The sequence below is a fragment of the Mobula hypostoma genome, chromosome 3 (assembly GCF_963921235.1).
Source record: "Mobula hypostoma chromosome 3, sMobHyp1.1, whole genome shotgun sequence".
NCBI classification, from domain to species: domain Eukaryota; kingdom Metazoa; phylum Chordata; class Chondrichthyes; order Myliobatiformes; family Myliobatidae; genus Mobula; species Mobula hypostoma.
In genome coordinates, this window is record NC_086099.1 from 159322680 (window position 1) to 159343680 (window position 21001).

Sequence of the window (21001 nt, forward strand, 5' to 3'; positions counted from 1 at the left end):
AGCAGTGAATTGATTAAGTGTGTCACGTAATATTTTATCCCAAGCCCTAGTAGAATGCCACAGAACAAATAACATATCTTCCCATAATTAAACTGCACCACGATATGTTTAGGAACAGAATAAACAAACTCCCATTTATTTTTGGATAAATTTGTTTTTATTTATTGAGATACAATGCAGAGTAGATCCTTCCAGCCCTTCGGGCTATGCTGTCCTGCAATCCCTCAATTTAATCCCAACCTAATCACAGGACAGTTTATTAACCAGTACATCTTTGGACTGTGGGAGGAAACTGGAGCACCCAGAGAAAACACATGCGGTCACTGGGAGAGCATACAAACTCCTGACAAGCAGCTGTAGGAATTGAACCCGGGTGACTGGTACTGTAAAGCATTGTGCTAACCACTACACTAACATGCCACACTAAATTGTGAAAGAACAGAACAACATTCATCTGTCCAGCAACCTTCAATATTCAGAACACCCAGAAGCACTTCAAAAACAATGCAAAGATTATGGAATGCAATAAATTTTAATGTAAAGAGATAGTATGTATCAATTTTAATGTAAAAAGGCAGTATGCATAAAGATCTATATAAAATGATATAATATTGACTGGATAATCAATTCAGGAGAAACCACTTTAAAGCAGATTAACCTCAGTTTAGCTCTTGCCATTCTATGTTGGACTTAAATCTTTAAAGGAAAGAAGCTTGAAGCTTTTATTTCACAAAAGGTGATTTTAGTACTGCACACATTGATGAACACTTTTCTAGGTCCCTATGCCACTGCCATTTAAGTTGTTGGCAAATAATGCGTAATTATCCAATTAGAAATCTGGTTTTAGATTTATAGTTTTAAGTATTTCAGTCATTCTCCTTACTTATCTTCATTTTCACATATTATACGAGGTCTAAGCAGTTCTTCAGCATTTTGCACTTCAGTGAAGAGCTTAAAGACCATTTAATTCCATCACATGAAACTGCCATGGTACAACAAATTTTGTTTTCATTGGCACCAAAGGGTTTTCAGGAAAAAATTGGATGCATATGGTCAATTGACTTTTGAATGCTGACTGGGCTACACATTGGTCAATAGATGAGTCAAAAGTCAGAGGCCTGAGGTGAACCATTGTTGTAGAAGGGTAGAGAGATGAAGGTGGTACAGATGGGTGAGTGGACTGGCAATCATGATGTGATCCTGGCAGCATATCTGCATCTCTTGTTTTCTCTTGAATATAAGTTAAAGATATAAAACCCAGAGCCTGACCTACTTAGCTTAATAAAATTTCAGGGCACATAGAGTGATACCCACCACCTTTGGTGTAAAAAAACTTGCCCCTCAAGTCCTCTTTAAAGATTTCCCCTTTCATCTCAAAACTATACCCTCTAGTTGACTGCCCTATCTTGTGAAAAACACTGTACCAATTTACCTTCTTTATACTCCCCCTGATATTATAAACAAGGTCACCCCTCAGCCTCTCATATTCTAGGGAAAACAGTCCTAGTCTATCCATCCCTTCTTATACCTGACTCAAACAGTCCTAGCCTATCCATCCCTTCTTATACCTGACTCAAACAGTCCTAGCCTATTCATCCCTTCTTATACCCAACTCAAACTCTTTAGTTTATGTTTTACTATCACTTTATGTTCTTTCTAGCATAGTCACATCTTTCTTATAGCCTGGTGAACAAAACTGTACACAATAATCCAAGTGCAGAATCACCAGGGTCTTGTATACCTGTAACTTGAAGTTCCAACTCTTTTACTCGATAACCTAACTGATGAAGTCAAGCCTGCCAAACTCCTCCTTCACTACCCCATCTAACTGTGTCACCACATTCAGGGAAGTATGTATGTAAGTATGCAAAACTTCATTCTTGTTTAATTCCATCAGCCAGTCCTTTACTCATTTTATAAGTTGCTCTAAAGTCTGTTTTAACCTTGGACAACCTTCTTCACTGTCCCTGTCATCTAGAGTGCCATTTACATTCTGATCCAAATCATTAATCCAGAAAAAGGATCTGGGACTTTCCCAGCATAAATGATGACTAAGCTCTTCTCAGGCTTTCATCCAGGTACCAAACAACAGGGGAACCAGTACTGATCCATCCAAATGCAATGCTAGTCATAGGCCCCAAAAAACACCACTACTAGCCTCTGACTCCTACTTCCAAGCTAATCTTGTAAGCAACTGGCCAGCTCACCATGGATAACATGTGATCTAACTTCCAGACTAATCTACCTTGAAGAATTTTGTCAAAATCCTTGCTGTATTCCATGTAGACAATGCCTATCACTTTGTCCAATCCAAAAATTCAATCAAATTTTTGAGACATGATTTCCCACACACAAAGCCATGGTATCTCCAATCATTCCTTTGCAGGTAAGTCCAGTGCCTCATAATTCCCTCATATACCTGTCCTGTTATTCAGTTAGCTTGCTGTCCTGTAGTTGTCATTGAAGGCCTTCTTAAATAAAAGCACAACATTAGCCATCCACCAATGTTCTGGTTCCTGACTGTGGCAAGCATTTCTTTTCCGCAGTGCCCCAACCCCTTGTTTCTCACAGCATGCTTGGATACATTTGGTCAGACCTTGAAGATTTACACACCTCGATGTGCTTCATGACCACCAACACCATCTCTTTCTTAATGTTGATATGTCGCAGGACATCATTGTTGTCTTCCCTAACTTCCTAAACATTTAAGGTAAATACTGATGAGAAGAATTAATTTAGGATCTTAGCTATCTCCCATGACTTCACACATTGATTACAGTGCCAATCCTTAAGGGGATCTGCTCTCACCCTAGTTTATACTCTTACTATCCTTATAAAATCTATTCAGCTTCTCCTCTACCTTATCTATCAAGGATGATAATGAACATCTTGAAACAGACATCATATCTATTTTATCCTATGCAAGGGGTCTAATGCTGATTTCAATGTCTGAATGATCATCCAATCAGCATTGTGCATATTTTAGACACCAGTGAGCATCAGAAGGAAATAGTGAAAAATTAATATTTTTATTGTGCCAATTCTATGCCCATTCAAGATCCAAATTTGCTCTATTATTTCTCTATTTTTCAGAGCATTACCTGAAGGGATTTAGTTCAAATATCATTTATTTGTAAGTGCAAGAAAGTAACTTTTAAATAAACTCTCTCTCCATAGCTGCAGAATACCCAACTTTGTGCAAGTGATTGGAATTGAGTTATCAAAAGAATATACAGATTGAAACTCTCTAGTTTGGCACCCTTGGAACCTGACTGATGCTGGACCACAGAAAATCTGGACCAACAAAGTTGCTCCTGACTTTTATCTTCTGAGTGAGAGAATTCTTTTTTCTATCTCTAGATTCACCCAGGTCATGTCAGGATTCAATGAAGCATCAATAACCTAAAACCTTTGTAAGCAAGAAATACTGTTGACAGAGATCGCAAAAGTTGCACTATTGGGTTAATTAGTTACAAATCAGTTAATTGTAGGTAGTATTTGGAATTAATTACTTTCTCTCATCTGTAATACAGATTCAAACATCGTTGAACCAGAGTACAGTAGTTACTAGACTACCAAACAACAAGCTAGAGGTTCAATCTACGGTACATAAACAGATATTTTGTAATACTGCTACTCTTCCTGCTAGTTCCACATCTCTTCGAAATGGAAAGTCATCTCTAACCTTACGCAATACGTTTTTATTCTCGTTGGACCCTGTCCATTTTTCTGAGAGCAATTAAAGAAAATTACCACTTATTGCAGCTCCTCTCATGGGACTGCTCTTCTCTCATTTGCTTTAATCCATCAACATTTAAAAGTAATGGAAAACAGCTCAAATCACTAAATGTGTTGGCAGAAACACATTCAAAAATTATTAAAATTTTAAAAAAGATTAAAAACACAGGTAAGTAATCAATAACTTTGCAAGCATTACCAAAAGATGAACTTTACTTTCCTGTTTCTGCTCAGCCTCTCAAGCCACATTGAAATCAATGTACCCATAATTGCTGGGGAAGTTCAGTGAGATTCCATGGACTTTACACAGACTCCTTGGGGACTCCATGGGGAATCCAACATCAAAGCACAAGGAACAGTATTGTACCAGCAAACAAAGTGTTAGTTTGTATTTCTGCATTTGTCTAAGTTGGGAAGCCTTATTATTTCTTCAAGATTTTTGAAATAAATGTAATTATTGTGATCAATACAAAATTTTCTCCTTTGTTAATAATATTCATAGTATTTTTTGCACATTTAAATTGAAGAAATCACACCCTTTAATAAAGGAACAGCACAATTTAATGCAGAATAAAATCTCCCTCTATTCTGCTCCAACACCTACAACTTAATTTTAACAATTCTCTTCTTTAATGTTGTGACGCTAGATGTTTTTTTTTAAAACTGTACGCAGTTCAAAATCGGATTGCTTAGGATTAAAAATATCTAAAAATAGAATGCGCAGTCCTATTTGAACCCATTATTCAAGACATTTTTATGCTGAAAATTAACAAGAAATTTTCAGCTCTGAGTGGACAAAAAAAGTCTCCCAGGGCTCTGAAGCTTGCATTGTCGGCAGTTAAAAGTGTTTTCTTTCACACCTGGTGGGTTAATTATGCTTCTCAAAGCAAACATAAGCTGTGCTCCTTCTGCTTGTAGTCAGAGAGACCAAAGCATATAGCATCATTATATACCCATTATATTACATTCATATAAATATGCAATTTTATTTTTAGAAATGGTAAGCACTATTAGGTTCAGTTAAACTATGCCACCAGTTAGACTGATCTCATTCACACAGAAGGTGATTAAAGGAGCTGATCTTTGAGAAAAGCAAGGCAGCCTTTCTTTCAGGTAAGAAAAATGTTCTCAGCCATGTTTATTCCAGTTCAAAATCTTCTCTTCATTGTCTTCATAAACTACTTGCATGAATGTTGTTCTCTCATATCTAGTCTATAAACCACATAAAAGCATGTTGTATGATTTAATGCCTGTAAATTTGAGTTCTCCCTGGAATTCAGAGCATTCACCACTCTGAACAGCTACCTGAATCACTCATGTTAATACCTTTAATCACATTGAAAGTTCATTCAGCCCAACTCTATTTTTCTTCTTTTCAAGCAATTGGTTTGGCCCTTTCAATATACGCGAGTAAAATTAGCGATGCATTTTTATCTTTGCAGCCATGTTTTGTGCCCAGAGCACAGAGAGACTAATCTACACAAATCCCATTTGCCTGCATTTAGTCAGTATCTTTCTATGTCTTGCCTATACAAGTGCCTATTTAACTATCTCTAAAACGATATGACTATATCTGACTCCATCACCTCTGCTGGCAGCACATTCCAGATATGAATCACTCTTTGTATAAAAAAACTTGTCCCTCAAATCCCATTCAAAATTCCTTCCTCTCACCTTAAACATATGCCCTCGCACTAATATATTTTTGATACCCCTACCACAGGGAAAAGATTCTGAAACATATATTCCTCTTATAACTGTACATACATCGATCATGTCACCCCTCAGTCTTGCTGTGAAACAAGCCTAGCCTTTCCATTCTCTCACAACTAATGTCCACCAATCCAGGCAACATACTTCTGCAGAATTTTGACTCAAAACATGAATATTTTTTTCTCCCTCACAGATACTGCTCAACCTGTTGAGTTCCTCCAACAGATTGTTTGTTGTTCAACATCCTGGTGAATCTCCTCTGCACTCCCTCCGGCACAAAGAGTGTGGGAACCAGCACTGCACATAATACTCTAAATGCAACTTAACCAGCGTGTTGTAATGTTGCAGCATAATTTCCAACTTTTGTATTCTGTACCCTGACCTTTGGAGGTAAGCATTCCATATGGATTCTTTACCACTCCATTTACCTGTGCAGTTTGTCTTGAATTCCAAGATCCCTTAGTTGACCTTAATACCCATATACTATATGTCTTGCCCGTATTTGGCTTCCCAAAAGGCAACAGATCACACTTATCAGTATTAAATTCCATCTGGAGATGTTCCATCCAACTTTCCATCTGACCTATTTCCTACTGTCGTCTTAGATAACCACCCTCCCTAGCAACAGCAAAAACTATTTGTGTGTCATTCAAGGCACTATCTGAGCAAGGTGTTGAAAGATTGCTTGGATATTGCAATCTTTCTCATCACTTTGTGTTAAATATAATGGACATTGCTAGCCCCTTATCTTTGCTCGGCTACACAACTCAGCTCAACCAAGTAACGAGTTTAAGGGCCACTTTGTTACTAGGGAACAACTTCTGATCTGTGGAGAGCTGTGTGGTTACGTTCTCAGTATAGAGTGCACACCAGCGGGGAGGGCAATGGTTTGACCGAGGTTCCCAGCCTAATAGAGTGCCACATGTGCAGAACCAATCTTTAATATTCAGAGGCTGATGTACTTCTGAGTGTTTGAAGCCCATGAACAAGAATGTTATTACAGATCAGGGCAATGTAAGGTCATTCTAAGTGAGATACCAGTGTATTTGGATTCTGTACTCTAATACAGAAGCATAGAAATGGGAAAATTAGAAAAGAAACAGAATGTAACCTTCTGAACTTGTGCCTTCCTTTAGTGAGAACACGGCTGCTGACCCAACTCCAGCCCACAGAATTTACTATTTCTGGTTCACTAAAAAAAAACAGGGTTAAAATGAACAACTACTGTAGTATCAAGAGTTCACCACCTTTTGTGTCTGGAAGTGTTCCTTCAAACGACCACGGAAAGCCCTGGCTCTAGTTTTCAGGCTATGTCCCCTATTCTGAGATCTTCAACTAGCAGAAACAGTTTCTGTATGCTTACATTATCAGTTCCCTTCCGAGAATGTTGATCAAATCAATCCTTAATTGTCTAATTTCCAGGGAATACAGATAGCTCCTGTAATCTGTCTCGAAGAGGTCTTGATACAACTTTATAAAACAGCAGTCAGGCCACAGCTGGAATATTATGTGCACTTCTGTGACAGCATTATAGGAAAGTTGTGATAGCACTGGAGAAGATACAGGTGAGATTCACCAGGATGTTTCCTGGAATGGAATGCTTTAGTTATGAAAGGCTGGACAGGCTGTTCCCCCCCCCCCCCCTTCTGGTAGGGTTGGTTGAGGAGCAGTCTTGATAAAGATATTCAAAATTCATAGTGCTTAGTTACTAGGTTTGATAAGGTAGATAGTTAAAATCTCGTCCATGGGGTATGAAATTAAGATGAGGTGTAAGAGGTTGAAAAGGGATGTAAAGATTTTTTGGGGGTGCCTGCAATCAGGAATATTCTGCCTAAGAAGATGATGGAGGAAGGTACTCTCACAATATGTACAAAGCAGTGGGACAAGCAGTTAGCTCACAAAAAGGAGAGTAGACTACAGACCCAGAGTTGGTAAACAAGATAAATATAGTTAAGTATTTGATGGTTAGCATAAACACGGTGGGCTGAATCATCTGTTTTTGTGCTAAATGACTATGTTTCTAACTATGTAGCAGTATCTGGTACATGCATTTCTTAAAGGTACACTCACATTAATATATACATTGCCTTTCATAATCAATACTTTCTATGATCAGATGAATATTACCAAGATGTTCAATCACTTAATCCTTAATTACTGTATCTATCCTCAATGTTCCGCCAACAAATTAAACTCTTTTCTCTCAGATTTCTCACCTGATGGATTAACTTCCACACTTTTCCACTCTGAAGGAATAATTCCCAATCCAACAACAGTTCAGAAAATTATAGCTTGTTTATCAGCAACGCTCTTGTTTACATCCCTTAAAATTCACTGTATTTTTTTGTATTTTATTTTAAGGTAATGATGCCTAAGAACACTAACCCCTAAACATAGTACACATTTCTCCATACTCTGCACATTCATGTGCTTATCTAAAAACCTCTGAAAGTTTTCTATTTATCTGCATTCACCATCACCCCTGGCAGCACATTGCAGGCATCCACAACTTACCATGTTAAAAGATTGCACCTCACATCTCCTTTCACCTTCCCTCTGTCTCACCTTAAATGCATGCCTCTAGTATCAGACATTTTGATCCCGAGAAAGATATCAATTGTCCTGGTAATTCTTCTCATAATTTTATAAAGATCAGGTCTCCCCTCAGTCTCCATTGCAGCAGAGTAAACAATATTAGGCTGTCCAACCTTGATTTATACCACGTGCCTTCTAATCCAGACAGTATCCTGATAAACTTCTTCTGCACCCCTGTTCAAAGCTCCACATCCTTCCTATTATGGAACAACCAAAATTGAATACAATAGTCCAAATGTACACTGGCCATAGTTTTATAAAGCTGCAGCTTAACTTCCTGACTCTTGAACTCAGTAACTTAATGGCTCATCTATTAAAGACAAACATGCCACAAGCTTTCTTATATATGTTTTATTACTGCTTAATGCACAATGGTAATGTTCATATTATTTATTGTGATATACAGTATGCTATATGGGATATATATTTATATGGGAATATTATGCATTTAAATCAAAATCAAAGATTAGGAAAAACTCAAAGTCAATGATGAAAAATTGCATAACATTTGTCATGATACAGATTCAGATTAGCAATACAATCATCCACCTTGTCTTTCCTGATCTTTCACCATGAAGCCATCTATCAGCATTCTTGTTGAAGATAATGCTACGATTATAATTTTTGGCAAGCTCTGCTATAGATCTGCCAAGGAACTCAATAGATTATAGCTTACTGTCATACCTCTGACATAGTTCATCGATAATTTCAAAGGAGCAGGATACTTAACCTGTAGTAAAAGCTATATGTTATTCTTTCTCAATCACTAGTATTGGTACAATTATCAAACAATCAACATTCAATATAATCGATCTAGAATGAGGTTACAGATTCTTTCTTTTATATAATTATTTTAATAGTAATAGGCATCCGTTAGTCTTATGAGACCATGGATTTGCGCCTTGGAAGGTTTCCAGGGTGCAGGCCTGGGCAAGGTTGTATGGGAGACCAGCAGTTGCCCATGCTGCAAGTCCCCCCTCTCTACGCCACCAATGTTGTCCAAGGGAAGGGCATTAGGACCCATACAGCTTGGCACCAGTGTCATCACAGAGCAATGTGTGCTTAAGTGCCTTGCTCAGGGACACACACGCTGCCTCAGCCAAGGCTCAAACTAGCAACCTTCAAATCACTAGACAAACGCCTTAACCACTTGGCTACGTGCCAACACATAATTATTTTAACTATTCATTTAAATAGAGTATTATAATTGCACCTGTATATAACAAAATGTAATTTGTTTTCTAGATTTGGCATTGTTCCCTGGATGCATTATATTCTTTTAGCTTAATTCATTAAAGATCAACTAAACAAGTGCAAAACAAACTCTCTACAATGATTCTGAATCTTACTTGGACTTTCAGAAAGTTGTTGACAAGACGCTGTATATGATGCTGTTAAACAAGATAGGGGCCCATGGTATTACAAACCCCCCCAAAAAAAAACTCGAGGGAATTGGGAAAGCAAGAGGAGCCATTAGTCAGGCAACAAGTTGGAGTATTATCAGCAGACTTGGGCCCATATCTAAGAAAGGATGTGCTGGCATTGAGGAGGGTCTAGAAGAGGATTACAAGAATGATCCTGGGAATGAGAGGGTTAATGTATGAGTGTTTGATGGCACTAGGGCTGTATTTGCTAGAGTTTAGAAGAATTAGTGGGGAGGGGATTTCATTGAAACCTCCCGACTATTGAAAGGCCTGGACAGAGTGAACATCTAGAGGATGTTTCCAATAGTGGGAGAGTCTAAGATCTGCACGCAGAGCTTCAACATAGAGAGAGGTCTCTTCAGAACGCAGATGAGGAAGAATTTCTCTAACCAGAGGATGGTGCACTTGTAGAATTCATTGCCGCAGATGGCTGTGGAGGCCTAATTATTTGGTATATTTAAAGTGAAGGTGGATAGGTTCTTGATTAGTAAGGGCATCAAAGGTTATAAGGAGAATGAAGTTGAAAGGCATGTTTGAATAGCAGAGCAGATTTTCAAGTGCCAAATGGCCTAACTCTACTCCTATGTCTTATGACCATACAATTTCACATTGAATGCCAGGTATACAATAACTTCTAGGTTAGTCATATACAATCAGTCCTCACACAACCATCTTCTGAAGAATTGCATGACCAGTAGAACAAAATGATCCTAAGAGATCCTATTATTGGTCATGGAATACATGAAGCGTCTTGCCTCAAAATTACAATTGTCCACTTCCCTGCATAGATTCTGCCTAACCCACTGAGTTCCTCCAGTGCGTTTTGTGTATTGTAAATCACTTCTGGGAGTAGATTAAATGATACTTTATTAACCGCAAAGGAATTTACAGTGTCACAGTAGCATAACATGTGTGCAGATATACAAATATTAGAAGAGAAGTAAGAAAGAATTAAAAAAAGTTACCTCAAATAGTCTAACAGGAGGGGGTCATCACTCCCCTGGTTATGGGTTAACTTATTATAAAGCTTAATGGCAGAGAGTAAGAATGGCCTTATATAGTGCTCTTTGGAGCAGCACGGTTGTCTAAAAGTACTCCTCTGTTCAGCCAAGGTGGTATGCAGAGGGTGAGAAACATCAGCCAGAATTACCAGAACTTTCCGTAGGGTCCTTTGTTCTACCACAGCCTCCAGTGTGTCCAGTTTGACTCCGATAACAGAGCCAGCCTTTCTAATCAGCTTAGAAAGTGTGTTGGCAACACCCATGTAGATGCCTTTGCCCCATTACACCACCGCATAGAAGATTGTACTGGCAACAACAGACTGGTAGAACATGTGAAGAAGAAGCCTGCATACTCCAAAGGACCTTAGTCTCCTCCTGAAATAGAGGTGACCGGCCCTTGTACACAGCCTCTGTGTTGGTGCTCCAATCAAGTCTATCATCATCCAGGTGCCCCCCCCCCCCCAAGGTATTTGTAGGTCCTCACCACATCCATGTCCTCACCATCAATAGTAACAGGGAGCAGTGCAGGCTTAGTCTTCCTAAAGTCCATCACCATCTCCTTTGTCTTACTGATGTTGAGCTGCAGATGATATTTTGATAATGAAGCATTGGACTGGAAACCACCAGGGGCAGGTGATAGGAAGGAGAAGAGGTAAGAAGGGAGCAAGAGTGGGAAATGCAAAGATGTAAAGGTAAGGTAAAGATGTGTTTGGTTGTAGAAAACACATCTTTACCTCCCTGTACTCACACTCTCTACTTTCAGTAGGGATCATTCCCTTTGGGATTCTGTTGACCATTTGTCTCACTCCACAAATCTCCCGCCTAGCACTTGTACTGCAAGTGGAAGAAGTGCTACACATGCCCATTCAACACCTCCCTCACCTCCATTCAGAACCTCAAACAGTCCTCCCAAGTGAGGCAACACATCACCTGCAAATTCCTTGGGGCCATCTACTCTGTCTGGTGCTCCCGATGTGGCCTCCTCTACATTGGGGAAACCCGACTTTGAATGGGGGCACTTTGTCAAGCCCCTTTGCTCTATCTGCAAAAATCAGGATTTCCCAAGATTTTCAATATAGTCGTATTTTAAGCAGAAACTGACAGGGTAAATCAGAAGTGAAGATGTCTAAATATTTGTGTGGGAAATTACAGAGTCTAGGATCAAAAGGCTGAAGACGTGACAACAATGATGGAGCAGTTTGAATGACAGGAATGATTTTGGGGAGCAGAGGACAATGAGTGATTATAAAGTTATAGGAAGAAATTGTTAGTGCAAAATTTTATAACTGTAAAATTATAAGAGGAGATCACTGGATTGCTATCATTATTATTAAATTAATTTCTGCCACACTTTCAGACATTGCCTGAAAACATAAACAACTACCAATGGCCGATTTCTGAAGTTAAAACAAAACATCCTGGAAGCACTAACAGATCAGGCAGAGTCCGTGGAAATATAAACCAGGCTAGCCTTTCAAGTGAGAGACCCTTTTACAGAACTGGGAAAAAATTATACAAGTTATCTTTCAATAGTTCAAGGGTATTCGGCCTGAAATATTGATCTCTGCCTAGTGTTTTCAGCATTTTTATTTCAGACATTGTATTTAAGATCTTTGCTGCAGAGGATACAGCAACTCATTCAGGTACTAGTGAGATTTTGTTTTAGAATTTAGTTTTCTTTTAAGAAGACTATGAAGTGAAGACCCTCCAAATTTTGCGGGCCAGAAACAATTAGGCCAGGTTGTTGTGTAATTGGGGCAGAACTTGGAGCTGAATGTTATTTCTGCAGACATACAGCTTCTCTCCCTCCACATGATGGCAACTGCAGGTTTAGGAGGTGTTCTAGAAGGAAGTTTTGGTGATTTTACTCACTATACAATGTTCACAGCAAAGATGGCATTTTATGTTTAATACTTGGTGGGGGAGGGGTGGCATACTGATCGAGACTGTGTGATATCTGTAATCTCAAGGGCTGCAAAAGTTCCATTGAACTAGAATACTGAAATCACCAAAAGGATGTCCTACAATCATATAGGATTCAAGAAACCGGGTTCAAGAAAAGCTCCTTTTCTTCAACCACTCAGTTCTTGAATCAATCTACATAACCCTAATTACTACTTCATTACAGCAACACTATGACTACCTTGCAGTAGAATGGATTACTGTTTTTTGTTCACATTGTGCTGTTTCATGTATTTTTTTAGATAATTTATGTTTAATTTAGTTTTTTTTTTAAATGAGTGTTGTGTATCTGATGCTGTGTGCCTGTGATGCTCCTGCAAGTAAGTTTTTCATTGCACTGAGACCATAAGATATACAGTAGCTGCAGATTTAGGCCATTTGGCCCATCAAGTTTGCTCTACCATTTCATCATGGCTGATCCATTTCTCTTTTAGCCCTAATCTCCTACCTTCTCCCCATATCCCTTCATGTCCTGACTAATCAAGAATCTATCAACCTCTGCCATTAAATATACTCAATGTCTTGGTCTCCACAACTACCTATGGCAATGAATTCCATAGATTCAGTACACTCTGGCTAAAGAAATTCCTCCTCATCTCTGTTCTAAATGGACATCCCTCTATTCTGAGGTTATGCCCTCTGGTTCTAGACTCCCAAACATAGAAAACATCTCTCCACATCCATTCTATCAAGGTTTTCAACATTTGATAGGTTTCAGTGCGATCCCCTCTCATTCTTCTGAATTCTAGTGATTACAGGCCCCAAACTATCAATTGGTCCTCATATGGTAATCTTTTCATTCCCAGAATCATTCTCATGAATTTCCTGCGAACCATCTCCAATATTAGCAAATCCTTTCTTAGAAAATGGGCCCAAAACTGCTCACAATGCTCCAAGTGAGGCCTTACTGGTTCACACACTTGTGCATAAAACAATAAACTTGTCTTTAACTTTGAATAAGCTTTGGTGAGCTATTAGTTATAAATGACTTTAGCTTGCTCAGCAATGATAATCTTCATGGCATTAGTCCTGAAGGATTTGAGAATGGTAATTTCATTGAATGAAGAGGATCAGATTAAACACTCTATTCTTGGAGATTGTCATTACCTGAACATGTGTGCATAATTGATACTTCCTCTTTCAGTCCGTGCCTGCCATCTTGTCTTGTCTTCTCCTTTCCCGAGAAAACTGCCTTACATTCTTTTTTCTTTCCTTTTGTTCTGGTGTCTTTCTGATAACATTTTGTACCATATCCATTATTAATCTTTTTCAAAATACAAGTCACTTCGAAATGCTATTTTGTCATTTATCTCAGTGTTTTAAATTTTTTGTTTCAAAAGGATTATGAACCTACAAAGAATATTTAGAATTGGTATCTCTTCTTTTCAATCACATTACATCCACCCCCCCCACTTGCTTCCACACTATTTTCAGTTTTCATGCTTTCCCTTTCTAACCCAAAACTATCTTCATAAATGGTGAACAAAATATTCCTGACACTAGTCAAGGCTCAAAAAGGTGAAAGATGAAGGATCAACTTTATTCATCATATACATTTACGTGCATAAGTAATTTGCTGTGGTGTGCTGGTGCGACATGCAACAAAACACAAGAACATTTAAGTTATAAAGAAGTATACAAAATATAAAATTAGAGATTAAAGTATGGATTTTAAATAAAATGTACATAAATACCAGCGTGTATTTAAAATGTAAACAGAATTATAAAAAGTTTTAAAATGTTTTCAGTGTAGGACATTGACCCTGGGGGTAATAGGTTGCAGATGACCCATGTGGAACTGAATTGAACATTACTGTCTGGTTTCTGTTTTGATAATAACTCCAAAAAAGTATTTATGGAACATCTTGATTACTTCGACTAATTTTAATCTTGGGTTCACTGTCTGATATTTATTAAATTGATTTTGGAAATCGAAGCATGTTATGACTGCCACGTTATCCTCATCATCCTATTCTGTGACTTTTCCAAATAGCCATTAAGGTAGGTTGGCATGACATTCCCTTTTGAAATCCATGCTGATTATTCTTTATTATATTTTTAATTAAATCTTCAAAGAAGGAAACCATGACCATTTCTATGTATGGAATTAGCTTATTCTATAGTTTTCTGGATTTGTCTTTTTTTTTCCCAAACACAAATATATTACTAGCTGTCTGTCAATCTCGTACAGACTTACTTCAACAGAAGAAGAAGCAATTCTAGTTCATTACAGCTCCAGCTATCCCAGCCACCACCTCTATCTCCCTGTCGGCCTTCAATATTCTCCCTCACACACCCATCAACTACCCTTTGATTTTATTGTTTTTTTTCCTAAAGGAAGAGGGAATGCTTTTTTGGATATAGAAGAAAATCGGAGTATCTGGCAGAAACCCACACGTTCATGTACAGTTTACACAGATACACCATATTTAGATCCAAGCCTGGGTCTCTGTCACTGGGAGGCTATTCAATTAGTTATAACACCATATCTACATATATGACAATGTGCAAACATTGCTTTGGGTAGTTCTTATTTACAAAGAAACAGGACAACTCCAATATATTCAATCAATCTACCCTAACTCCACTCCAGAGGTGATAAGAGAGCTTAAGGTCAAGGATCCCTTAGGGAATAGTGATCACAATATGATCGAGTTCACATTGAAATTTGAGAGGGAAAAATAAGGTCCAATGTGTCGGTATTTCAGTGGAATAAAGGAAATTACAATGGCATGAGAGGGCAACTGGCCAAAGTTGACTGGAAAGGGACATTTGCAGGAAGGACAGCAGGGCAACAATGGCTGTAGTTTCTGTGAAAATTGAGGGAAGTGCAAGACAAATATATTCCAACTAAGAAGAAATTTTCAAAGGGAAAAAAGACACTACCGTGGCTTACAAAGTGAAGTCAGAGCCAAAGTAAAAGCAAAAGAGAGGGTATTAAAGAAAGCCAGATTTAGTGGGAAGATAAAGGATTGGGGAGCTTTTAAAAACTTGCAGAAGGAAACTAAGAAGGGCATTAGAAAGGAAAAGATGAATTATGAGAGGAAGCTGGTGACTAATATCAAAGAAGATACTAAAAGCTTTTTTAAGTATATAAAGGGTAAAAGGGAGTTGAGGGTAGATAGAGGACCAATACAAAATGATGCAGGAGACATTGTAGTGAGAGATGCAGAGATGGCAGAGGAACCGAATGCAAATTTTGCATCAGTCTTCACAATAGAAGACGTCTGCAGTATACCAGATGTTCAAGAATGTTAGGGAAGTGAAGTTTGTACAGTGAAAATTAAAACTGGAGAAGGTGCTCAGGAAGCTTAATGGTCTGAGGGTGGATAAATCTCCCGGAACTGATGGAAAGCACCCTGGGATTCTGAAGGAAATAGCTGGAGAGATTGTGAGGCATTAACAGTGATCTTTCAAGAATCGATAGATTCTGGTATTGTACCGGAAGATTGGAAAATTGCAAATTTTACTTCGTTATTTAAGATGGATGGGAGGCAGCAGAAGAGAAACTATAGACCTGTTAGCCTGATGTCAGTGGTTGGGAAGTTGTTGGAATTGATTGTTAGGGGTGAGATTATGGAGTACCTGGAGGCACGTGACAAGATAGGCCAAAGCCAGCATGATTTCCTGAAAGGAAAATCCTGCCTGACAAACTGACTGCAATTCTTTGAAGAAATTACAAGCAGCGTAGTCAAAGGAGATGCAGTAGATGTGGTGTACGTGGATTTTCAGAAGGCCTTTGACAAGGTGCTGCACAAGAGGCTGCTTAGCAAGATAAGAACCCACGGAATGACAGGAAATTTACTAGCATGGGTGGAGCATTGGCTGGTCGACAGAAAACAGAGAGTGGGAATAAAGAGATCCTATTCTGGCTGGCTGCCGGTTACCAGTGGAGTTCCATAGGGGTCGGTGTTGGGATCGCTACTTTTTACGATGTATGTCAATGATTTGGACTACGGTATTAATGGATTTGTGGCTAAATTTGCCAATAATGCAAGGAAAGGTGGAGGAGCGGGTAGTGTTGGGGAAATAGAGAGCCTGCAGAGAGACTTAGATAGTTTAGGGGAATGGGTAAAGAAGTGGCAAATGAAATACAATGTTGGAAAGTGTATGATCATGCACTTTGGTGGAAAAAGTGAACGGGCGCACAATTATTTAGATGGGGAGAGAATTCAAAATGCAGAGATGCAGGGGGACTTGGGAGTCCTTGGGAAAGATACCCTAAAGGTTAACCTCCAGGTCGAGTCGGTTGTGAAGAAGACAATTGCAATGTTGGCATTAATTTCTAGAGGTATAGAATGTAATAGCAGGGATGTGATATTGAAGCTTTATAAGGCACTCGTGAGACCACACGGAGTATTATGTGCAGTTTTGGGCTTCTTATTTTAGAAAGGTTATACTGACATTGGAGAGAGTTCAGAGAAGATTCACAAGAATGATTCCAGGAATGGAAGGGTTACCGTATGAGGAACGTCTGGCAGCTCTTGGGCTGTATTCCTTGGAGTTCAGGAGAATGAGGGGGGATCTCATAGAAACATTCTGAATGTTAAAAGGCCTGAACGTATTAGATATGGCAAAGTTATTTCTCATGGTAGGGGATTCTTGGACAAGAGGGCACAACTTCAGAATTGAAGGATATCCTTTTAGAACTGAGATCTGGAGAAATTACTTCAGTCAGAGGGTGGTAAATCTGTGGAATTTGTTGCCATGAGCAGATGTGGAGGCCAAGTCATTGGGTGTATTTAAGGCAGAGATAGATAGGCTCTTGATTAGCCAGGACATCAAAAGGTATGGGGTGAAGGCAGGGGGTTGGAGATGACTGGAAGAAGTGGATCTGCCCATGATTGAATGGCGAGCGGACTCGATGGGCCGAATGGCCTACTTCTGCTCATATATCTTATGGTCTAACTCTTCAAGAAAGTGATGTTCAATGTCACCAACATTATTACCAAAGAGCACTTATTCTGCAATAACCTGTTTATCAATGCTAAGTTTGTGTTTTACCAAGACCAAAGAGCTTACATGAGATTGACGTGATCGTCCCTGATACCAAGACAACATTTGACCAAGTGCAGCATTAAGGTACCCTGGTAAGTCAGTGGGTTTGAAACAGATACACCCCAATCACAGAGGTTCCTTCTCACATCAAGGAAAATGATTTTAGTTATCTAAGAGCAATTATCCAGTTCCAGGACATCACTGCAAAATGTTCAAAGGACAGTGTCCTTGTTTGGACCATCTTCAGTTGCTTCATCATAAAGTCAGAGGTGGGGATGTTCACTGATGATTGTACAATGTTCAATCGCATTTGTATCTCTTCATCAGATGAAGCTGTCCTTGCCTACGTGCAGTATGCACATTGTAAACTCTGAACTATGGGCAGATATTCATTCTCCAAAATGCCAGTAAATGGCCCTCTGCAATAAGAGACTCCGAATGCCCAGTCCATCAACATATATCTCTCATGGCTGGAAGGCACCATGGACCAGAAAGTGGGTCACTATCCTGCAGCAACAGGCTTATCTCTTGACCTTCCAAGGCTTTTCCACTAATATCCAGCACTAGGGACACATTACAACTTGTAATGTGTACCATTAACAAAATATGCTCCAGTTACCTATCCAGCCTACCTCAAAAGCAACTGTAAGACCTGTGGCCCTTACCAGCAAGGCTTCAGGCACATGGAAACACCTCTACCTGGAGGTTCCCTTCCAAGTTAAACACCATCCTGACTATGAAATGAATCACCAATCCTTCATCATCACTTAGCCCAAATCATGGAACTTTCTCAACAACTGCATTGTGAGAGTACCTTCATCAGCAAGCCTTCACCAGTCCAAGAAGGTAGCTCACCACCAGGTTCTCAAGGACAATGGGGGATGCACAATATATTTTAGTCTTATCAATGATCCCAAATTCAGAGAAATAAATAAAAGCAACTGTCACATCTGGAAGTATCTATGTACACTTCAAAATTTTTCAGGGATCCAATGCTACTGAAGCTAAGCACTATCACGCAGAAGTGATAGGAGATCAACTCATGCATATTGTTATTAAGGTCTGGAAATACTGATTAAGTTTCTGCATCTAACTTTAATCAATATACTTGATTTGCCATCTTACACTGTTGACTTGTCACCTAGCTAAAGAATTATTCAATATTACTAGTTTAGTCATGTTGGGCTTAAATCTCAGCTGTACTTCAATGGACACGGTATAACTAATATGATTTACAGTGATGTACTGAATTTCTATCACAAGTGTCAGACCTAATTTTGTAAATAAATCTGTTAATTCCTGTTGATAATCTATGTTGCTAACTGCATAAGTTTCTATCTGTTCACTGTTTGCGATACAAATTTTTAAGTTGTGATCTAGTCGGTGAGTGAGAAGTCTCATTTACCCCTTCAAGATTTGGTGACAGTTCGTTCATTCAATTAGTAATGTATGGGGACAGCAAATGATTGCTGAAATAAATTAAATTTCACCTGAACACAGTGGTGCAAGGAAATCCAATGAACTAAACCTCTAGACTTAAAATTGGTCTATTTGCATCTTGACCTAAAATTGGACTGTAAAAATCATCTGGTTCCTTGCAATAATGTACTTGGATAACAAAATCCAGTGCTATTCAACCTGGTAAACAGAAGTAGTGGAATGCATACACTTTCCAAATTTTGCACCAGCTTAAAATCTCAAAAAAAGTGAGCCAATACACCTGTTTTCAAGCCTTACTGTGGCCCACAGACAGCCTAAAGCTAAACTTAACATAAACAATGAATGCACTTTAAAAAATACATCTTTTCAACCCTGAAGTGTATGTTTAGTCCTTTGCTGGATATCACACATGTACCAAGCAGCAGTCAAACTTGATTTCTGTTAATGATTATGATCATACCTCAATAAAAGGAAACACGGAATAAAGTTAGGGATGTAGGTGAACTAATTGGAACAACCTCAGGGGATTAACGTTTTAATTATCTGCTATTGTTAAAAGAACCCCTTACATTTGCTTTGCACCTTTTATTGCCTTAGAATAAAAGCCAAAAGTCTTTACTGCAATGTAGGACACACAAGCAATTTGTGCAGTGGAAATTCCTCTATATGAAGATTTTATAAGAACTAGTGAGCTTGATGTGAGTTAAGTACTGATGAGATCACTGGAATAACTCCCTCGGTCTTCTTGAAATTACTGCCACAGATCTTATATGTCAGTCCAAAGAGAGATGAGACAGCCTTGTTTAGAATCACCTTCCATGGTATGAACGTAGACACACTACACATGCATAAGTCTTCCATGCCACAATTTTTGGACTCAAAACTAAGTGTGTTGTCTCATAAATTATGATAGTTCCTAAAATATTTTTCAGCCTTTCATTTTTCAAAATATGTATACTATTCAGCTGAGATTGTCATGTCACTCAATCTGTTTCTGAATAGTGGACAAGGAGAAAGTAAAGCACACTTGCGATCTAAATATTTTAAATTATACGGTGGGCAAATACATTAAAGCAGCCACAACAATTCATTACTTATTTAGTAACTGATCTCCCTCAGCCAGTTGCAAATTTATTTAACAGCATAAGGAAACTTCCATTGTTCAATTTTCATTGATGAGCTACTGAAATACATTGAAAAGTAAAGAACTGCCTTAATATTTATCTTCAAAGCATCACTGATTAGGGTATAGTTAAAATACACTAACCTTCATTGATCTGCACTAAATTGGAAATACAGTTGTAGCTATTTTCAAGATGTATTTTTAAAACAAATTGATGGTCTCTTAATGTCAGTTGAAGTTTAAATTATTGACAATCAATGGGAATCTTTATTAAAAGGATACAACACATGCCCGCAATTTTTCATTTTTCAATTTTCCATGCCAAGAAGAATTGAAATACAAAACTATTAAGTTTTACTCTTCACGAATGATCAAGAGATAAAGTAAATAGATGCCAAAGATAAATAATGGAAAATATTAATTAAATTACTTACAGTAGCCAGCTCATCGAACTTGCCAAAAAGTTCATTTAAAAGTTTTACTAGTTCCTGTGCGGTGCACTGCGATGCCAAACTGGTGAAGCCTACTATATCAGCAAATAGAATGCTGGGGAAAAGAGAGAGAAAATACATGTAAGTTCCACTTTATCAATGAAATAGCAACTAAATACTAGGTATGAAAGTGAAGATGTTATGCAGTCTGTCTACGGTATTGTAATCAAATAAATTCTTCATACTATAACTGTCATATTTTGTACAATTTGAATCTGTTATGATTTATACTTATTAATATAATTAATGCTATATAACACCAGGGTCTAAGATAGTGTCCTGTGTACCAGAATGCTATAACATTGAAAACAGGAGTTGATGCTTATTACATCTGTTTCCTCCAGCGGACCACTTGACAGTGATTTCCTTCATCCATAAGTTACTCACTGACAAAAGTCAATGGCTAACAAGTAAATGGGAGTTGATGAGGTTCTAAAAGGTTGAAAGTGGCAGAGCTATAGGCAAATACAAAGGGATAAAACTCATGGGATTTGTATTGTAGATGGCAACAATTTG

The 21001-nt window shown here is 38.3% G+C and overlaps 1 protein-coding gene across 5 annotated transcripts in view; it reads right to left on the bottom strand.

Annotated features, from left to right (window-relative positions):
- LOC134344352 (adenylate cyclase type 1-like) overlaps positions 1-21001 on the bottom strand; it is a 279148-nt gene that overhangs the window by 234905 nt on the left and 23242 nt on the right. For all 5 annotated transcript variants that reach the window (XM_063043992.1, XM_063043991.1, XM_063043994.1 and 2 more), the window contains one exon: positions 20429-20540. In XM_063043992.1, the coding sequence (XP_062900062.1) occupies positions 20429-20540 (112 nt within the window). The remainder of the gene's footprint in view (positions 1-20428; positions 20541-21001) is intronic.